The sequence below is a fragment of the Rana temporaria genome, chromosome 4 (assembly GCF_905171775.1).
Source record: "Rana temporaria chromosome 4, aRanTem1.1, whole genome shotgun sequence".
Taxonomy (NCBI): Eukaryota; Metazoa; Chordata; class Amphibia; order Anura; family Ranidae; genus Rana; species Rana temporaria.
Genome location: NC_053492.1, coordinates 59,967,283 through 59,990,075, shown reverse-complemented (window position 1 = coordinate 59,990,075; position 22,793 = coordinate 59,967,283). Strand labels below are relative to the sequence as shown.

At 44.4% G+C, this 22,793-nt stretch overlaps 1 protein-coding gene across 4 annotated transcripts in view; it reads left to right on the top strand.

Moving 5' to 3' along the window:
- Positions 1–22,793, top strand: part of PLA2G7 (phospholipase A2 group VII) — a 112,330-nt gene that overhangs the window by 57,261 nt on the left and 32,276 nt on the right. For all 4 annotated transcript variants that reach the window (XM_040348464.1, XM_040348461.1, XM_040348462.1 and 1 more), the window contains exons 3-5: positions 15,465–15,615; positions 18,028–18,121; positions 18,265–18,333. In XM_040348464.1, the coding sequence (XP_040204398.1) occupies positions 15,465–15,615; positions 18,028–18,121; positions 18,265–18,333 (314 nt within the window). The remainder of the gene's footprint in view (positions 1–15,464; positions 15,616–18,027; positions 18,122–18,264; positions 18,334–22,793) is intronic.

Below are 22,793 nucleotides of genomic sequence, written 5' to 3'. Positions count from 1 at the left end.
AAAGATATTAGCAAATGGGATCTTGACGAATGGAAATGCACTCACATGTGAGTGAGAGATCTCAGACTCATATCCACGAGTACCGCACTCGTCGGTCCCTCTATCTTTCCTCTGCTTTTTTTCCCCCTAATTCTCAGGGTTCAGATGCTGGCTGTTTAGATCTCCCCGGGGTTTCTCAATGTGTAACACTGTCTCAGCTGATGTGGGCTTGTAGTAACTCCTATCCCTCTCTCATTAGCTCAGATGCAGCGCTCAGATGGCGTTTGCAATGTGAAAAGGGGTGAGAGAAAACATACCCATAGTATAGCCCAGTCAGCAATATAAACCGAGTTTATTAAAAGCAACAGTTAAAACTCACATAACAATGCGGGAACTCAGCAACAATCCTTACGAGCGGCGAACTCGTATGTCCGTTCGTCAGATGTTTGTGGTGTGTCCTGCCTACCAATCCCGACGCGTATCGTCACAGTCACGTGACTTCATCAGGGGATGATGTAGGGGACACATGGACAGACATTTATAGTCTGTGTTAATGAGCACCCGGCGGCCATTTTGTCGGAGCTCATAGAGAATGACTACGCTGCCTGTGTTCTAATCGCGCCATGCTGTGTAGTGCAAGCCGCGCTCGTGGACAAATCAGAGAACAGGGGTACAGATCGCACAGATGGCGTCTCATGCGATCGGATCAGCAATGGGATGTCACGATGGACAAACCAATATAAGGACATAAAAGCACAGAGGAGGGTCTGAGGCTATAAAAGCGACATATCCTGATACTATGTGGAGCCATGATAAAAACAGTCAAAATTATTAAAAAATATATATATGTATATGGCCCGAGTCTATATTATATTTATATACAGAAAAAATTATATAAGGGGATATTGGAGCTAATTAGAAGGGAAAAGGTGGTGGGTAAAGCAAAGGGAGGGGCGGAAGGGAATAGGGATATGGAGAATGTCTCCCTAGGTGAAACATCTTCAAAAATCCATATGTGCCAGATAGCCAGTTTAGAGAGAAGTGACCAAAATAATGTCAAGTATAAATATACTCAGACATGAGGGTATGTCAAGGGGTGTCGGACATAACGATGTGTGATATAAGATATGTATTCATGTAGCACTCATGCTGCATGGATACGGGTGATACAGTGACAGTGACTGCATATGCAGTCAGCAACTAAGCTCACAGCGGGGGGCCTAACTAGGGGGACCTGGTGGCGTGATAAGGAAGTGAAAAGAGATAGGGCATGTGGAATATATGTGCCAGTGGGTAAGTGGCCATACATATAAATGATGAAGTAACATTTACTGGTTGTATGGTAATGGTAGCTCTGTTACATAGGCCAATATATAAACAAATACTGTAATATAATTTTTAAAATTAAATTAAAAATTAAAAATTAGTTTGGAAGACGTGGAAGCTATAAGGGGGACATCCTCAGATGCCAGAAAAAACAAGACCGTATCGAAAAAGATGGGGCATGATGTACCACAACATATGACGTACAGCCAAATATCATCTATAACATATATAGTAAGAGAGACCATCTACAAAGTAAAACTAAAAGTTACTGAGAAAACAATTGAGGTCAAATTCTATATTTAAACCTTTGGGTGCAAAAGTGTCCATGGAGAATATGTACTTCGACTCTATTTGACTCAGTGTTCTGACTTTATGGCCGCCACGCCAAGGTCGGGAGTAGGGCACTATCCCCCAAAACCTTAAGTGTGTAGGGTCTTTCTGATGTACTTCGGCGAAATGGCGGGATACACTGTGTTTTGGGAAGCCGCTTTCGATATTTTTAACGTGCTCTTTAATGCGGACTCTCAAGAGCCTTTTGGTGCGCCCAATGTATTGGAGGCCACAGCTGCACTCCAAACAATAGACTGCACCCTCAGTGTGGCACCCAATGAATTCTTTGACCTCATATTGACTCCCATTACTATTGGACTGAAACTTGGTTACTTTTAGGTTGGGTATACGGGTATGAGTGCATGAATAGCATCTCTTACAGGGATAAAACCCTTTTCCCGTAAAAAAGGAGAATGCTTTTTTCGGGGGGTCAATCACATTTTTGACCAGTTGGTCGCGCAAAGTAGGCGCACGTGTGTATATAAACCTTGGTTTATTGGGCAATATCTCCTTTAGACCCGAATCTGATTTTAGAATATGCCAGTGGCGTAGAATGATTTTCTCTATTTTTTTATGCTGTACATTAAACTCTAAAATAATGGGAACCTGGTCTTTCCTGCTAGCAGGCCTACGGGTTTCTAGAAGTTGACTTCTTTGTAACTCAGTTACTTCTCTTATTTTGTCTTGGATAAAATCGAAGAGAAAGTGATACCATTCTTAGACTTGGAAATCAGCCGGACGAACAATATGTTCAGCACGAGAACATTTTTTAAAAACGTTGACCGTAATAGCTACCTCCCCATCACCAGCTGCCACCACAAGAATTGGCTGTTTAACATACCCAAAGGGCAGCTGGTACGGCTAAGGCGGAACTGCACGACCATTGAGGAATTTCAGACTCAGGCCAACAAAATAGGCGATAGGTTTATAGAGAAGGGATATGAAGGAACATTTATCCAAGACAAAATAAGAGAAGTAACTGAGTTACAAAGAAGTCAACTTCTAGAAACCCGTAGGCCTGCTAGCAGGAAAGACCAGGTTCCCATTATTTTAGAGTTTAATGTACAGCATAAAAAAATAGAGAAAATCATTCTACGCCACTGGCATATTCTAAAATCAGATTCGGGTCTAAAGGAGATATTGCCCAATAAACCAAGGTTTATATACACACGTGCGCCTACTTTGCGCGACCAACTGGTCAAAAATGTGATTGACCCCCCGAAAAAAGCATTCTCCTTTTTTACAGGAAAAGGGTTTTATCCCTGTAAGAGATGCTATTCATGCACTCATACCCGTATACCCAACCTAAAAGTAACCAAGTTTCAGTCCAATAGTAATGGGAGTCAATATGAGGTCAAAGAATTCATTGGGTGCCACACTGAGGGTGCAGTCTATTGTTTGGAGTGCAGCTGTGGCCTCCAATACATTGGGCGCACCAAAAGGCTCTTGAGAGTCCGCATTAAAGAGCACGTTAAAAATATCGAAAGCGGCTTCCCAAAACACAGTGTATCCCGCCATTTCGCCGAAGTACATCAGAAAGATCCTACACACTTAAGGTTTTGGGGGATAGTGCCCTACTCCCGACCTTGGCGTGGCGGCCATAAAGTCAGAACACTGAGTCAAATAGAGTCGAAGTACATATTCTCCATGGACACTTTTGCACCCAAAGGTTTAAATATAGAATTTGACCTCAATTGTTTTCTCAGTAACTTTTAGTTTTACTTTGTAGATGGTCTCTCTTACTATATATGTTATAGATGATATTTGGCTGTACGTCATATGTTGTGGTACATCATGCCCCATCTTTTTCGATACGGTCTTGTTTTTTCTGGCATCTGAGGATGTCCCCCTTATAGCTTCCACGTCTTCCAAACTAATTTTTAATTTTTAATTTAATTTTAAAAATTATATTACAGTATTTGTTTATATATTGGCCTATGTAACAGAGCTACCATTACCATACAACCAGTAAATGTTACTTCATCATTTATATGTATGGCCACTTACCCACTGGCACATATATTCCACATGCCCTATCTCTTTTCACTTCCTTATCACGCCACCAGGTCCCCCTAGTTAGGCCCCCCGCTGTGAGCTTAGTTGCTGACTGCATATGCAGTCACTGTCACTGTATCACCCGTATCCATGCAGCATGAGTGCTACATGAATACATATCTTATATCACACATCGTTATGTCCGACACCCCTTGACATACCCTCATGTCTGAGTATATTTATACTTGACATTATTTTGGTCACTTCTCTCTAAACTGGCTATCTGGCACATATGGATTTTTGAAGATGTTTCACCTAGGGAGACATTCTCCATATCCCTATTCCCTTCCGCCCCTCCCTTTGCTTTACCCACCACCTTTTCCCTTCTAATTAGCTCCAATATCCCCTTATATAATTTTTTCTGTATATAAATATAATATAGACTCGGGCCATATACATATATATATTTTTTAATAATTTTGACTGTTTTTATCATGGCTCCACATAGTATCAGGATATGTCGCTTTTATAGCCTCAGACCCTCCTCTGTGCTTTTATGTCCTTATATTGGTTTGTCCATCGTGACATCCCATTGCTGATCCGATCGCATGAGACGCCATCTGTGCGATCTGTACCCCTGTTCTCTGATTTGTCCACGAGCGCGGCTTGCACTACACAGCATGGCGCGATTAGAACACAGGCAGCGTAGTCATTCTCTATGAGCTCCGACAAAATGGCCGCCGGGTGCTCATTAACACAGACTATAAATGTCTGTCCATGTGTCCCTGATGAAGTCACGTGACTGTGACGATACGCGTCGGGATTGGTAGGCAGGACACACCACAAACATCTGACGAACGGACATACGAGTTCGCCGCTCGTAAGGATTGTTGCTGAGTTCCCGCATTGTTATGTGAGTTTTAACTGTTGCTTTTAATAAACTCGGTTTATATTGCTGACTGGGCTATACTATGGGTATGTTTTCTCTCACCCCTTTTCACATTGCAAACGCCATCTGAGCGCTGCATCTGAGCTAATGAGAGAGGGATAGGAGTTACTACAAGCCCACATCAGCTGAGACAGTGTTACACATTGAGAAACCCCGGGGAGATCTAAACAGCCAGCATCTGAACCCTGAGAATTAGGGGGAAAAAAAGCAGAGGAAAGATAGAGGGACCGACGAGTGCGGTACTCGTGGATATGAGTCTGAGATCTCTCACTCACATGTGAGTGCATTTCCATTCGTCAAGATCCCATTTGCTAATATCTTTTTTGTGACGGTATTTCACCATCAGCCTTTCTTTTGTCTTTTTTACTCTGTTTTTTCATGTTAAACATCGGATGGAGACTTACATGTGTTATTTGTGGATTGTAACCATCTAGACCATTTTAACCTGGACATATTGTGGCTAACTCGAGGTGAGCAGCTGGGTTCACCAAAGGTGTTTACATATAACTTTGGTGTTGGCTCAACTATCCTATTCCCACCTATATTACGGATCTAAGGGTCTCATATATATACTTCCTTCAGGACTGTTTTCCGTGTATTTTTCGTATCTTTATTTACTTTTTGATTGCATTTTTATTTTTATTTTTAATTTTATTTTTACACTGGAGATTAGGATTTATCTCCGTTTGGAGCACATTACTGCACGGCAGAACTGCACTGGATCCGGACCTTCCTGGAGTGTAGACCTGCTCATCAAGGACTGTCCTTGTATTGGTTTCACTGTTATATGTTTTATAATATTGTTTTCACTAATAATATTTTCACCAGTCACTCACAAATTATTACTGTCCATTACATACTCCCTGTCCCACACCTTACAGCGCAAGTATTGTAATTTAATCTTTCTGCTTCACTTCAGTCTATCGAGGTAGACTTTTATATTTGCAGCAGTATTTTTAGTTTGTCCTTTCCCTTCACTTTTCAGACAGCGCAGGAGTTTACCCTATTTATATTAATGGGAGAAGGCGGCCCGCCGAGCTCCTCGGCGGCTTCATCCCAGAACTCGACGAGGAACTCGACGTGCTTGGCACGTCGAGTTCCTCGGCCGTGTGTACGGGGCCTCAGACAACGTTTCAGAACTTTATTATCACAATGCGCTAATTTGGAAAATTGTGCCTGTAAACTCACAAATGCACTCTAACTTCTGATTAACCACTTAACGCCCGCCGCACGACTATTTACGTCCGCAAAATGGCACGGACAGGCAGATGGGCGTATATATACGTCCTTGCCTTTCCGCGGGTCGGGGGTCCGATCGGGACCCCCTCCGCTGCGGGAGGCTTACCTCGGGGAGCGATCCGGGACGACGGCGCGGCTATTCGTTTATAGCTGCTCCGTCGCGATCGCTTCCCGGAGCTGAAGAACGGGGAGAGCCGTATGTAAACACGGCTTCCCCGTGCTTCACTGTGGCGGCGCATCGATCGTGTGATCCCTTTTATAGGGGAGACACAATCGATGACATCAGACCTACAGCCACACCCCCCTACTGTTGTAAACACACACTAGGTGAAGCCTAACATGTTCAGCGCCCCCTGTGGTTAACTCCCAAACTGCAACTGTCATTTTCACAATAAAGAATGCAATTTAAATGCATTTTTTGCTGTGAAAATGACAATAGTCCCAAAAATTTGTCAAAATTGTCCGAAGTGTCTGCCATAATGTCGCAGTCACGAAAAATCGCTGATCGCCGCCATTAGTAGTAAAAAATATTTTTTTTATAAAAATGCAATAAAAATATCCCCTATTTTGTAAACGCTATAAATTTTGCGCAAACCAATCGATAAACGCTTATTGCGATTTTTTTTTTACCAAAAATAGGTAGAAGAATACGTATCGGCCTAAACTGAGGGAAAAGAAATGTTATATATGTTTTTGGGGGATATTTATTGCAGCAAAAAGTAAAAAATATTGCATTTTTTTTCAAAATTGTCGCTCTATTTTTGTTTATAGCGCAAAAAAATAAAACCCCAGAGGTGATCAAATACCACCAAAAGAAAGCTCTATTTGTGGGGAAAAAAGGACGCCAATTTTGTTTGGGAGCCACGTCGCACGACCGCGCAATTGTCTGTTAAAGCGACGCAGTGCCGAATCGCAAAACCTGGCCTGGGCATTTAGCTGCCTAAAGGTCCGGGGGTTAAGTGGTTAAGGTTGGCCATAGATGTGGGATGACTGAATTAAAACAAATGAATTCCCCATCCACACATGCAAGTTGGATGGAGGAATCCTCCCTGCTGTGCAATTGTATTCTGATAGAGGGACTACGCTGTCAGAATACACTAGTTATCGTATGAGCTGCAGCCACCTAATCGGAAAAAGTTTTAGGCCCCATGCACACGAGACGCTGCTAAACTCGAGTTCAGAGGCATTTGGGCATTTTTTTCAACTGCCCCTGAACACATTTAATGTTATCCTATGTGTCCATGCACACAATCACGTTTTTTGGCGTTTCAAAGCAGTTGGGTTTAGGGCCGTTTTTCCAAACCCAAAATTTTGGGTTCAGACGCTTTCAGCTTTTGCGTTTTAGACGCAAATCGCGGCAAATCGCGGTACCGGCGTTTTGCCGCGATTTCGTTTATAGGCGTTTTTAAAGGTGACCTATTTTTTTACATTAGAAATCTCAAAAATGATGGCAAATGATGAAAAACCATAAAAAAACCCATAAAAAATTTAATTGCTTGCATTGCATTGTGGACAATCCACAACTTGTGGCAGGTGACGTGGCCAGTGGACAATCCACAACTTGTGGCAGGTGACATGGCCAGGTGACGTGGCAAGTGGACAACCCACAACTTGTTGTAGGTGACGTGGCCAGGTGATGTGGCAGGTGACGTGGCCAGGTCACGTGGCCAGTGGACAATCCACAACTTGTGGCAGGTGACGTGGCAAGTGTACAATCCACAACTTGTGGTAGGTGACGTGGCCAGGTGACGTGGCAGGTGATGTGGCCAGGTGACGTGGCAGGTGACGTAGCCAGGTGACATGGCAAGTGGACAATCCACAACTTGTGGCAGGTGACGTGGCCAGGTGACATGGCAGGTGACGTGGCTTGGTGACGTGGACAATCCACAACTTGTGGCAGGTGACGTGGCCAGTTAACGTGGCAGGTGACGTGGCCAGTGGACAATCCACAACTTGTGGCAGGTGACGTGGCCAGGTGACATGGCAAGTGGACAATCCACAACTTGTGGCAGGTGGGGTGGCCAGGTGACATGGCAGATGACGTGGCAAGTGGACAATACACAACTTGAGGCAGGTGACGTGGCAAGTGGACAATCCACAACTTGTTGTAGGTGACGTGGCCAGGTGATGTGGCAGGTGACGTGGCCAGGTGCCGTGGCCAGTGGACAATCCACAACTTGTGGCAGGGTGGCGTGGCCAGGTGACGTGGCAAGTGGACAATTCACAACTTGGCAGGTGACGTGGCCAGTTGATGTGGCAGGTGACGTGGCCAGTGGACAATCCACAACTTGTGGCAGGTGACGTGGCCAGGTGACGTGGCAGGTCATGTGGCCAGGTGACGTGGCAGGTGACGTGGGCAGGTGACATGGCAGGTGGACAATCCACAACTTGTGGCAGGTGACGTGGCCAGGTGACATGGCAGGTGACGTGGCAGGTGGCGTGGCCAGTGGACAATCCACAACTTGTGGCAGGTGGCGTGGCCAGGTGACGTGGCAAGTGGACAATCCACAACTTGTGGCAGGTGACGTGGCCAGGTGACGTGGCAGGTGGCGTGGCCAGTGGACAATCCACAACTTGTGGCAGGTGGCGTGGCCAGGTGACGTGGCAAGTGGACAATCCACAACTTGTGGCAGGTGACGTGGCCAGGTGACATGGCAGGTGACGTGGCAGGTGGTGTGGCCAGTGGACAATCCACAACTTGTGGCAGGTGGCGTGGCCAGGTGACGTGGCAAGTGGACAATTCACAACTTGGCAGGTGACGTGGCCAGTTGATGTGGCAGGTGACGTGGCCAGTGGACAATCCACAACTTGTGGCAGGTGACGTGGCCAGGTGACGTGGACAATCCACAACTTGTGGCAGGTGACGTGGCCAGGTGACGTGGCAAGTGGACAATTCAAAACTTGGCAGGTGACGTGGCCAGTTGATGTGGCAGGTGACGTGGCCAGTGGACAATCCACAACTTGTGGCAGGTGACGTGGCCAGGTGACGTGGCCAGGTGACGTGGCCAGGTGACATGGCCAGGTGACATGGCCAGGTGACATGGCAGGTGATGTGGCAGGTGGCGTGGCCAGTGGACAATCCACAACTTGTGGCAGGTGACGTGGCCAGGTGACGTGGCCAGGTGACGTGGCAGGTGACATAGCCAGGTGACGTGGCCAGTGGACAATCCACAACTTGTGGCAGGTGGCGTGGCCAGGTGATGTGGCAAGTGGACAATTCACAACTTGGCAGGTGACATGGCCAGTTGATGTGGCAGGTGACGTGGCCAGTGGACAATCCACAACTTGTGGCAGGTGACGTGGCCAGGTGACGTGGCCAGGTGACATGGCAAGTGGACAATCCACAACTTGTGGCCAGGTGACATGGCAGGTGACGTGGCAGGTGGCGTGGCCAGTGGACAATCCACAACTTGTGGCAGGTGACGTGGCCAGGTGACGTGGCCAGGTGACGTGGCAGGTGACATAGCCAGGTGACGTGGCCAGTGGACAATCCACAACTTGTGGCAGGTGGCGTGGCCAGGTGATGTGGCAAGTGGACAATTCACAACTTGGCAGGTGACGTGGCCAGTTGATGTGGCAGGTGACGTGGCCAGTGGACAATCCACAACTTGTGGCAGGTGACGTGGCCAGGTGACGTGGCAGGTGACGTGGCCAGGTGACGTGGCAAGTGACACGCTAAATACACGTACACTGCTGCTCTCTCAGCTGCTCTGGTCTCACAAAATAGCTGAAATGGTTAAATAATATTGTCTTTTGAGCTTAGGGAGGGTCTTATGATGTTTCTTAACCAAATGCTTATAAACGCAAACGCGGTAAATCGCGGTAAAACGCCGCAATATTTGCGGCAAAAACGGGCGTTTTAAACGCCGGTTTTTGCGTTTGAAAACTTGTGTTTAGATGAGTTTGCATTTGCTTCTCGTGTGCATGGGGCCTTACTCTCTCTGTTATGAAGATGAGAGGGATGGTGTTTTATTTTTTTTGTTTACAAACGTTTATTGGAAGTACGAACAGTCAGTTACATAAAGTGGTTAAGGAAAGGTTTGACATTAAGTCAGCGGTAGTATAGGCATTACATCAAAGAACATGAGGTAGTACAGTAGCATACTATACTGTATAGCCTTAAATGAAAAATAGTGAAAAGAAAAAAAATAAAGGCCCAGGAGGCAAGGATAAATAATTTGAACATAGGAATGGCATAACATTATTACATTATTGTTAATAGTATAACATTTTAAGTGAGGTTCCAGTAGGACCATTTAGCATTATAAACCTGGAGGCGGTCTTGTAGGGTGTGGAAGATTCTTTCTGAAAGTTTGAGCATCTCCATCCTATCCAGAACCTGAGACCATATAACATTTTTAGATTTCCAATTAAAGGCTACCATCCATTGTATAAAGCTACATAACGAATGAAAAAGTCTAGAGCAAGGAAATGGAACGTCGGGAAGTTTAGCATAAAGAAGGCAGATTTGGGGAGTGGGAACTATTCTGTGCTTAGAGGATTTCTCAAATCTGTCGATAGCCAACTGCCATATCTGGTCAAGGTGAGGGCAGTTCCAAAACATGTGTAAAAATGTACCATGTTCTGGGCAGCCTCTGTAACAAGCAGGAGAGGCTGAGGGATAGAAAGAATGTATTCTAGAGGGAGTAAGGTACCAACGGGAGAAGATTTTAGTTGGGGGTTTCTCTAAATGAGATGGCTCTATTGCATTTGCAAAGGTTATCGGCCATAGAATTCCAAGGGATGGTGTTTTATAGTCTACTAGAAGGGAAAATCCAGGAAAGAAGAACCCGCTGCTCCAGGTGCTTGAATTAAACCCAAGTTGGAACCTCTCTCGGAGTGCCAGCCCCAGCCCACCTCCATGGTAAACTTGAAGTAAAAAAAGAAACGGCTGCACATCCATATGTACCAATTGCCTTTTATTGATCACCGTAGGACAGAGGTGTCAAATACAAGGCCCGCGGGCCAAATCCGGCCCTCCAGGCCATTTCATGTTGCCCTTGCACCTCTCCTGCAGCTGCAGGAGTTCTCCAGCCCTCCTCTGGTCCTTCTCCAGACCCTTACGTTCTGCCTTTAAGCAATGCATCCAGCTTTTTCCCAGCAGCAGCATAGGGAAAGGGGGGTGCACTGTGATGTAAGGGAGAGTTGGGGACCCAACTTCTGATGATGCTCTTGACATCTAAGATATGGGGAGAGGATGCGCTGGACATCTAATCTTACAGATACAACTGGCCCTTTTGAGGGCAATTATAATGCTCATGCGGCCCATGATAAAATTGAGTTTGACACCCCTCCCGTAGGGACACCGAAGACACCAGCATTCAGTCACTTAGACACGTTTCACAAATACATCTTCTGCTTAATTATGATTAAGCAGAAGATGGATGTGAGAAACCTGTCTACGTGACTGCATGCTGGTGTCTTCGTTGTCACTACGGTGATCATTAAATGGCAATTGGTACCTACGGATGTGCAGCCGTTTCTTCTTTTCTACTAGAAGGGAACTGGTTACGGATGATAACACTTCCTGTGATTGGGGCCGTCTTTAATATTGATTGGACCCTGGGCAGAATTTTCAGTGAAAATTCTCCAGAACAGTCAGGCCTCAGCGCTCACATCCCACAGTACAAAGGTAACATTCCAATCGATGCTGCCCTCCTCGAGCGGGGAAACTTCAAAGCACCGTGAGGAAAAAAAGGAGGGCGCAAACACCCAGTGCATTACCTCCAACGCCATAACATTTTATTGCGTAGCCAAAAATATACTCACAAAAAATTAGGAAAATGAAGAAATACCAGATCACTGTAGTTGGAAACTGACATGTTTTGGGAGACGAGTCCCCCTTCCTCAGAGCTCAAGTTGTGCGGCACTTTCTGAATGGCCACCTCGTCTTCTGAGGCACACACAGGTCCCAGAAGGCAGGTGTGGAGAAGGAGGCTGGCTGGGACAGAAGTACACCTTTAAACTTCTGAAACGGTAGGAAAAAATAATAATAATATATCCAAAAATGAGGGGTGGTCTTTAGTTTAAGACCACCTTGTAAAGTTAAGTGGAACTCCGCTTTAACTGACAAATTTGCATACCTAAAATTATACATGTTTAAGGACGTAAGTCTTTTATTTGGTATGCTGTTTTTTTCAATAAAAACCCAGTTTTTTTATTATAAGCTGACAATGCTTAATGTTTTTTTTTAATACTGTAAGTGTGTCCCAAAATTACAGTATTAAACAGATACACAGATGCACACTGCCATTTTCAGGCTGCAGTGCCATCAGCAGGCTGAAGGCTTTATTTGTCATTGAAGCCTCCAGCCTGCATGTAATTATTATGTCATACCTGGCATAGTGATCACAGGATCAGGAACCACGCTATTTGGTTCCCAATCCTTAGTGGGGACCCGAGCTGTCTGAGAGAGCTGGGTTTCAGAGCTAGAATCTGCATGATATACTGGCTACTAGTTCTGAAAGGGAGGATAAACACTATATTGTCAAAAGTAATGGAACAACCTGCCTTTACATGCACATGAACTTTAATGGCATCCCAGTCTTAGTCCGTAGGGTACAATATTGAGTTGGCTCACCCTTTGCAGCTATAACAGCTTCAACTCTTCTTGGAAGGCTGTCCACAAGGTTTAGGAGTGTGTCTATGGGAATGTTTTACCATTCTTCCAGAAGCGCATTTGTGAGGTTAGGCACTGGTGTTGGACGGGAAAAGTTATCTTGCAGTTTCCATTCTAATTCATCCCAAAGGTGTTCTATCGGGTTGAGGTCAGGACTTTGTGCAGGCCAGTCAAGTTCCTCCACCCCAAACTCACTCATCGATGTCTTTATGAACCTTGCTTTGTGCACTGGTCCAAATCATTTGGTGGCGGGAGGATTATGGTTTGGGGTTGTTTTTCAAACAGTTTTGGGATGGCATCTTTCTGTTCCAACATGACTGCGCACCAGTGCACAAAGCAAAGTCCATAAAGACATGGATGAGTGAGTTTGGGGTGGAGGAACTTGACTGGCCTTCACAGAGTCTCGGCCTCAACCACATAAAACACCTTTGGGATGAATTAGATTGGAGACTGTGAGCCAGGTCTTCTTGTCCAACATCAGTGCCTGACCTCACAAATGTGCTTCTGGAAGAATGGTCAAACATTCCCATAGACACTCTTAACTAGTAGCCGACCAGCCACCGTCATTATACGGCGGCAGGTCGGCTCTCCTGGGCGAGAGCCCGTAGCTATACGTCCTATCGTATAGCCGCCACTAGGGGGCGCGCGCGCGCCGCCGGAGGCGCGCGCGCGCGCTCCCCGCTCGCCCCCGACTCCCGTGCGTGTGCCCGGCGGGCGCGATCGCCGCCGGGCACACGCGATCGCTCGGTACAGAGCGGGGAACGGGAGCTGTGTGTGTAAACACACAGCTCTCGTTCCTGTCAGCAGGGGAAATGCTGATTTTCTGTTCATACACTGTATGAACAGAAAATCAGTGTTTCCCCTAGTGAGGCCACCCCCCCCCCCACAGTAAGAACACACCCAGGCATACTTAACCCCTTCCCCGCCCCCTAGTGTTAACCCCTTCACTGCCAGTGGCATTTTTATAGTAATCTAATGCATTTTTATAGCACTGATCGCTATAAAAATGCCAATGGTCCCAAAAATGTGTCAAACATGTCCGAAGTGTCCGCCATAATGTCGCAATACCGAAAAAAAAAATCGCTGATCGCCGCCATTACTAGTAAAAAAAATATTAATAAAAATGCCATAAAAATACCCCCTATTTTGTAAACGCTATAACTTTTGCGCAAACCAATCAATAAACGCTTATTGCGATTTTTTTTACGAAAAATATGTAGAAGAATACGTATCGGCCTAAACTGAGGAAAAAAAATGTTTTTTTATATATTTTTGGGGGATATTTATTACAGCAAAAAGTAAAAAATATTCATTTTTTTCAAAATTGTCGCTCTATTTTTGTTTATAGCGCAAAAAATAAAAAACGCAGAGGTGATCAAATACCACCAAAAGAAAGCTCTATTTGTGGGAAAAAAAGGACGCCAATTTTGTTTGGGAGCCACGTCGCACGACCGCGCAATTGTCTGTTAAAGCGACGCAGTCCCGAATCGCAAAAAGTACTCTGGTCTTTAGGCAGCAATATGTTCCGGGGGGTAAGTGGTTAAACCTTGTGGACAGCCTTCCCAGAAGAGTTGAAGCTGTTATAGCTGCAAAGGGTGGGCCAATGAAATATTGGACCCTACAGACTAAGACTGTGATGCCATTAAGGTTTGTGTGTGTAAAGGCAGGTGTCCCAATACTTTTGGTAATATAGTGTATATTGAAGTACATGGCAAAATGCCAGGGATTACTGACAACACAGTCCACCATATAATTTGTTAAGGGGCCTGTAGACATTAGTGACTAGTCAAACTACATTAAAGTGGTATTAAACACAAAACCCTAAATTTTATATATGGCAGGCCCAGATTCATGTAGGAGATACGATGGCGTATCTCCAGATACGCCATCATATCTCTGAGTCTGAGGCGTCATATCTTGGCGCCTGATTCAAAGAATCAGATACGCCAGAATTTGTATAAGATACGACCAGCGTAAGTCTCCTACGCCGTCATATCTTAACTGCATATTTACGCTGGCCGCTATGGGCGTGTACGCTGATTTATGCCTAGAAATATGTAAATCAGCTAGATACGCCGATTCACGAACGTACGCCCAGGCCGTCGCAGTCCAGATACGCCGTTTACGTAAGGTTTTTTCCCGGCGTAAAGTTACCCCTGCTCTATGAGGCGTACCAATTTTTCACGTTTTACGTTGTTTGCGTAAGTCGTTAGCGAATAGGGCTGGGCGTCATTTACGTTCACGTCGAAAGCATTGGCTTTTTGCGGGTTAATTTGGAGCATGCGCACTGGGATACTTTCACGGACGGCGCATGCGCCGTTTGTAAAAAGCGTCATTTACGTGGGGTCACATTAAATTTACATAACACACGCCCACATCTTCCACATTTGAACTAGGCTTACGCCAGCCTATTTACGCTACGCCGCCGCAACTTTGCTTTGTAAATACAGCACTTGCCTGTCAAAGTTGCAGAGGCGTAACGTAAATAGGATACGTTGCGCCCGCACAAAGATGCGCTCTCCTACGTGAATCTGGGCCTTAATCTATAAATGAGGTGGCTGTATTAGTTTTTCTTTTTTATTTATTTTTTCCTTCTGTTTTCACCTGGTATTCTGGCCAGTAACACACCCCCTGTATTAGGCCTGATTCACACCTATGCATTTTTATTGCTTTTTGCATTTTTCAGATATGCACTACACAACGTGTTTTATAGGAAACCATGTTAAATGGACTGTAGTGCAAATCTGCAAAATGCAAAAAGCAGTAATATTGCATAGGTGTGACTCAGGCCTCCACTCTGGATGAGGAAACAGAAGGGACATCGTTGGACAGCAGCATTGTAAGTCTGAGGGGAGTGTTAGCAGATTTAGATACACTAACAAATGGATGCCACACTCCAGCTCACAGCGCATTTACAGCAACAGTTTTTTTTTATTTTGTGATAAAGGTTTTACATAAACATTGTCTGTGCTCTCCCCTTATAGTTCTATACAGTATTATACTGATGAGTGTTTTTCTTCTGTGCAGGGCAGTTTTCTTCGACTCTTCTACCCTTGTGTGGATAGCGAGGAATATGCAGACGCTGTATGGATTCCCCGCAAAGAATATTACTCAGGACTCGCAGACACTCTGAAGCTGAATAGGACTCTAATTGATTACATTTTTAGCCATTACTTTGGTAAGTGTGTAAGAACAGTCAACACTCAAGTGTCAAAAGGATACAATCTTGTGCAATACTTTCATACAAAGAAGGTTCTCATAACATTACACTGTAAAAAAAAGATATCTGAGGCCTTACAGCTCTGTCCAGAATTGGAAATCTCTGAACCAAAATGAAAAAACAAGCACCTGCCCCCATATGTAATATCTTTAACCACTTCAGTACCAGGCACTTTCACCCCCTTCCTGCCCAGGCAAGTTTTCTGCTTTCAGCGGTGTCGTACGTTACATGACAATTGCACGGTCATGCAGCACTGTACCAAAATGACCTTTTTATAATTTTTGGAGACAGATAGCGCTTTCTTTTGATAGTATTTAACTGCTTCCCTACCACACATAGACATATGACGGCAGCAGGAACCCTTTGTCCCTCCAGGCTGCTCTCATATGACGTCTTTTACTTTCCAAGCCTCTAGGGAGTGTGCGCCGCGTAACTCGGCACCCGATGCACGTGCCCAGCAGCCGCGATGTCCACCGGGCACCCGCGATTGCCCGTGAACACAGCAGGACTGTAAACACACAGATCAACGTCCTGTCAGAGGAGAGGAGACCGATGTGTGTTCCCAATACAGTGGAACACCAATCGGTCTCCTCCTCTTGTGAGTCGTCCCCCCCCCTACAGTTAGAATTACTCCCTAGGATACACATTTAACCACTTCCTCTTCCCCTAGTGTTAACCCCTTCCCTGCCAGTCACATTTACACAGTAATCGGTGCATTTTTATAGCACTGATCGCTGTATAAATGTGAATGGTCCAAAAATAGTGTCAAAAGTGTCCGGTGTGTTCGCTGCAATATCGCAGTCGCAATAAAAATCACAGATTGCCACCATTACTAGAAAAAAAAATGTAAAAATGCCATAAATGTATCCCCTATTTTGTAGGCGCAAACCAATCAATATACGCTTGTTAACAAAAATATGTAGAATACATATTGGCCTAAATTGAGGAAAACATTTTTTTTAATGGGATTATACCAAAAAAGTAAAAAATATATATATATATTTTTTTTTTTCAAAATTGTCGCTCTTTTTTTGTTTATACCACAAAAAATAAAAACCGCAGAGGTGATCAAATACCACCAAAAGAAAGATCTATTCGTGGGGAAATTTTTTTTATCAAAATTTCATATGTTGCCTGGTATTGAAGTGGTTAATCACCACTGGGTTTTTCATTTTTTGCTAAACAAGAGACCGGAAATGTTTTATTTATTTTTCTTAGTTTCTGTTATAAAATTGAGCAAATAAGACATTTTTCTTCTTCACTGATGTGCGTTGATGAAGCTGCACTGATGTGCACTGATGAGGTGCACTGGTGAGGCTGCACTGAAGGGCACTGGTGAAGCTGCATTGATGGACACTAAAGAGCTGCACTGGTGGGCACTGATGAGGTGGCACTGATAATCTGCATCAACAAGTTGCACTCATAATCAGGGCACGATGATCAGTAACCTGATTGTTAGTGTAAATTTCCCCTGTGACACTTGCTGGTTACTGGCTATCCTTTCCTCGTGCTGTGACAGCGCATGAGGACAGGAATGTTGACAACCGGCAAGTTTGTTTACATGTGATCAGCTGTGATTGCACACAGCTGATCACATGGTAAAGGGCCACTGTGACCTTGATCTGTGATAAACAGCGCTCACAGAGCATGCTGGATGCATGCTCAAGGGGGGCGTGGCTCTGGGAGGACATCCATGGACACCCTTCCAAAACAACAGAGCTGTGCTGTAGCGGTCTTCCAGCTGCAGCACGGTATTGAAGTGGTTGATCAAGTTTTTCAAAAAATGTGTCTTAGCCTAGGTGCATACTATTGCGGGGTGCGGGATCGCACCTATTCCAGCACCCGCAACCACCTGCAGCCAAAACGCACTGCTCTTTAAAAACATGAGTGGCTGCCATACATTCTTGCAGTTTTTGACACCCACACCCCATGCATCTAAAAACGCATAGCAGATACTATCGTGAAATCGCAGTATGTGGCTCACACAGTAGAAAAATAAAGACCTTTTTTCTGATAAAACCTCTCTTAAAAATGGCCATATACTGATCGAAATTTGGCTGGTTCAGCAGGGGCAGGCCTAATTTCAATCATGGATAGTGGAGCCTCCATTCAGCCCATGGGCTGAATAATAAAATCTAACAATGTACTGTAAAATTGTACTTTATCAATAGTGTGCGCTATGAATGTGAATGAAGTTGGCACATAAAGGTTCATTCAATAAAGCAATGCAACCTGCGTACTGCTTGATGCACTTTTTACATTTAGTGCTTAATCTTTTGTACTCTTTTTTTTTTTTTAATAAACTTCAAAAATGGCCATTTTTTTGTTTATGGTCACATAGCATTGATGTACTTTGTCCCTTATATGCAGGTTCTGTGAAATGTCCGGCAAAGCTGAACGCACCATTCAAACCAGGAGAAAGATACCCCCTGCTTATATTCTCTCATGGGCTTGGAGCTTTCAGGTACCTTCCACTACATCAGATCATCAACATGTAGAAAATCTAGTAACACTATACACTCACTGTATTACATTTTTTCTGTTAATTCTGTTAAAAAAAGGTGTCTGTACTAATAAAAACAACTAAAATTTGGTTTATCTTTACAGAACGTTGTATTCAGCTGTCTGTATCGGGTTGGCATCGCAAGGCTTTATAGTTGCCGCAGTTGAACACAGGTAAGTGGATGCACTTAGAAGGTACTATAGATGGATTACAATAGCTTTTGGAAAAAAGTGTTTATGACTATTGCATATTCTGAACCTACAGGAATAGTTTCCTTCTTCTTATGGATAGAAACACGTGAATACTTTCTGTTCTAAAAAGGCTCCAGTGTGCTTTGCACTAGTTTAATGGGGGGCTTTTGGTACCTGTTATCCCCCCCCCCCCCTTACCATAACCTTCTGGGATAAACTTTATTTTATAACCTTAAAGCAGATCTCCACCCTAAAGTGAAGTCGCGCTGATCGGCCCCCTCCCCCCTCCGGTGTCACATTTGACACCTTTCAGGGGGGAGGGGGGTGCAGATACCTGTCTAAAGACAGGTATTTGCACCCACTTCCGGCCACATGTCACGGGCAAAAGACGGGTTTTTCCTGACTTCCCGGCAGGTCGGCAGGTTCCCGCGAATCGCTGTAGCTGTACGTCAATCTGTTTTACAGCTATAGCAGGCGGCAGCACGGCGGGGGGGAAGCGGATACACGTGGTCAGCGGCCACAATGTCTGCCGGCCACCCGCGGGCACTCCACAGAGAGTCAGAACGGGGATCTGTCAATGTAAACAAACAGATCTCTATTCTGACAAGGGAGTAGAGAGAGATGGTCTGTTCCTAGTGATGCATTTTTATAACACTGATTGCTGTATAAATGTCACTGGTCTCAAAAAAGTGTCCGATCTGTCCACCGCAATGTTGCAGTTTTGTTAAAAATCGCTGATCACCACCATTACTAGTAAAAAAAAAAAAAAATTATAATAAAAATGCCATAAATCTATCCTCTATTTTGTAGACGTGATAACTTTTGCGCTAACCAATAAATATACGCTTATTGGATTTTTTTTTTTTTTTTTTACCAAAAATATGTTGAGAATACATATTGGCCTAAACTGATAAAGACTTTTTTTGGGGATATTTATTATAGCAAAAAGTAAATATTGTTTTTTATTTTAGTCTTTATTTCAAAATGATTGGTCTTTTTTTGGTTATAGCGCAAAAAATGAAAACCGCAGAGGTAATCAAATACCACCAAAAGAAAGCTCTATTTGTGGGACAGGAAGTGAAGGGAAATCTCCCCATCGGGAAACTGATGGCAGAAAAAATTAAAAGGGGTGTATCCAAAATATAAAAAAAATCTGACTTTAGGTCTACGTAAAAAAAAAAAGAAAAAAAGAAAAGAATGATTAAATAATTAAATACACTTGCTATGCACTTGGTAAATACGAATGTTTTTTACTTTGTGAAATCTAATGCCCTGTACACACAATCGGTTCATCCGATGAAACGGTCCGATGGATTTTTTCATCAGATACCCGATGAAGCTGACTTTCATCAGTCTTGCCTACACACCATCGGTTAAAAATCTGATCGTGTCAGAATGCGGTGATGTAAAACACAACGACGTGCTGAGAAAAATGAAGTTCAATGCTTCCGAGAATGCGTCGACTTGATTCTGAGCATGCGTTGATTTTTAACCGATGGATTTCCCCACAGACGATCGTTTTTTTTATCGGTTTTTTAACCATCAGATAATTTTAAAACGGGTTCTAAGTTTTTTCACCGATGGGGAAAAAAAACGATGGGGCCCACACACGATCAGTTTGTCTGATGAAAACGGTCCATCAGACCGTTTTCATCAGACGAACCGATCGTGTGTACGCGGCATAAGACATCTGCTGTCCACCTACTCTCAGAAGAATGATTGGTCAGACAGGCTTACGTCATTAGGGAACAGAGTTACCTATATGATGGTCAGTTAGTCGTATAGCAGTAATCTGTCTGATATGTTACCTGTCTTTATGGGCAGCTTTTCTTATTTTTCATTGTTAGAAAATGGATGTGCTGACCAATGGCTATATGAATGAAGAAGCGATCATTTTTTAAAGCAGTACTAAAGCCTCACATTTTTTGTCATAATTACATTGGTATAGAGTAGCTAAACATCAGACAAAAAATGGGAGACCCTGCCACTTAAGCCTTTAGATTCCTGTGTGCTGCTCCCCTGATTTTCAAGATCGGTAGCTGGAGTTAAGGCGGATACACACTATAAAAAAATTTGAAGAAAAATTTCGTACGAAGCACGATTGCTCGATTTTCATATAGTGCATACACAACTTTCGACATCAAACAACGAACAAATTTCATGTAATGTGTACTGTTTTTCATCCGATTTTCATAAAAGAAAAACAGATACGAAGACTACGCATGATTTTAAAAAACATAAACAACCAAAAAAAGACTGCTGTACGATCATTTTCATACATTGGGCTAGATTCAGGTAGCTTTGCGCATTGTTACGGCGGCTCAGCGTATCGTATTTACGCTGCGCCGCCGTAAGTTAGAGAGGCAAGTGCTGTATTCACAAAGCACTTGCCTCCTAACTTACGGCGGCGTATCGTAAATGGGGCCGGGGTAAGCGCGCCTAATTCAAATGAGGATGAGGGGGGCGTGTTTTATTTAAATTAATGGTGACCCCGCGCATGCGCCGTTCGTGAAAGAATCCCAGTGCGCATGCTCGAAATTCCGCCGCAAATCGTCATTGCTTTCGACGTGAATGTAAATTACGTCCAGCCCTATTCGCGAACGACGTAAAAAATTCAAAATTTGAAGCGGGAACGACGTCCATACTTAACATTGGCTGCCCCTCCTAATAGCAGGAGTAACCTTACGCCGAAAAAGCCTAACGTAAACGACGTAACTAAATTGCGCCGGGCGTACGTACGTTTGTGAATCGGCGTATCTAGGTCATTTGCATATTCTACGCCGAAAACAACGGAAGCGCCCCTAGCGGCCAGCGTAAAATTGCACACAGTTATACGCCGCCGTATTCAAGTTACGTCGGCGGAGGAAGCCTATTTTTTCAACGTATCTGCCTTTGAGAATTGGCGTAAAGATACGACGGCGCAGATTTGAAATTACGGCGGCGTATCTGGAGAAACGCCGCCGTATGTTGTTGCTGAATCTAGCCCATTATTTCTTTCCTCGGTTCTGACTCTGGCTGTAAAATATCAAGGAACACTGGAAGATCATTCACCCAATTTTTTTTATGGTGTGTACCCACCTTTAGTCTGGGTTCAGACATGCGGCGGCTCATAGTATGGGGCCTGGTGTGCCCCTGTTCTCCGATCCAGGTGCAAATCAGGCCCAAATTTCTGCCTGAATTCGCACCTGATTTAGAGCCAAAGACCCTTTCCAAATCCAGGACGCAGCTTTGTGACCCGGCTCCATTGTTGGAAATTCCCACAACAATTGTCTGATGGAGCGTACAGATGGTTGGATTATCTGATAACATCCTGCCATCACACAATTCCCGTCGGAAAATCGGATCGTGTGTACGGGCCTTTAGTCTTTAAAAGGGGTGCATTACATTACAAGAGATGAAAAGGAAGACATAAATTTACGTGGACTTATCACCAGGGTGTAGTGGGAGAAGCATGTGGAGGGAGGAGATCAATGTATCCAGATCTTATTAAACTGTTTACACTCTATATAAGCTTATACATTCATTTATAAAGAAGTAGATTGGTATTAATCAGGGGAATCCATTCTTCTAGTGAATAAGGTGAATATCTGTATATTTTTAGTAATTGGGTTTCATATTGTACTTTTTGGCGCTTTTAATTTGAAGCGTATCCTCATTGGAAGCATCACTTGGAGTATCTAATCACAAAACATATATCTAGATTTATTATCCTGTGTTTATTGCCTTTGCAACAAAAAAAAAATAACAGTGGCCCAGATTCAAGTAGCAATTGCGCCTGTGTAACCATAGGTTACACAGCGCAATTGCTTACTTGCCCCGGCGTTACGAATGCTCCTGATTCAGGAACATCGTAACGCCGACTGCAGCCTAAAATCTGCGTGGCATAAGGCTCTTATGCCACGCATATCTAGGCTGCATTCTTGCGATGACCGCTAGGGGGCGTTCCCATTGTGGTCAGCATATAGTATGCAAATTGCATACTAACACCGATTCACAATGTTGCGCGAGCCCTGCGTACGCAATTTACGTCGTTTCCGTACGGCGTGTTTAGCGTAAGGCTGCCCCTTCTAATAGCAGGGGCAGCCAATGCTAAAGTATACCCGTCGTTCCCGCGTCGCGACGTTCGAATTTTATGTAATTTGCGTAAGTGATTCGTGAATGGTGCTGGACGCAATTCACGTTCCCTTTGAAGCAAATGGCGTCCTTGCGACGTCATTTGCCACAATTCACGTCGGGAAAGTTTCCCGACGAAGCATGCGCTCTACGCTCGGCGCGGGAGCGCGCCTAATTTAAATGATTCCCGCCCCCTACGGGATCATTTACATTAGGCGCCCTTACGCAGGGCAAGTTTACACAGCGCACACGCAATTTACGGAGCTACTGCTCAGTGAATCGCGGGTAGCGCAGTAAATTTGCGGGGGCGCAGGGCAAAAACGCTGCCC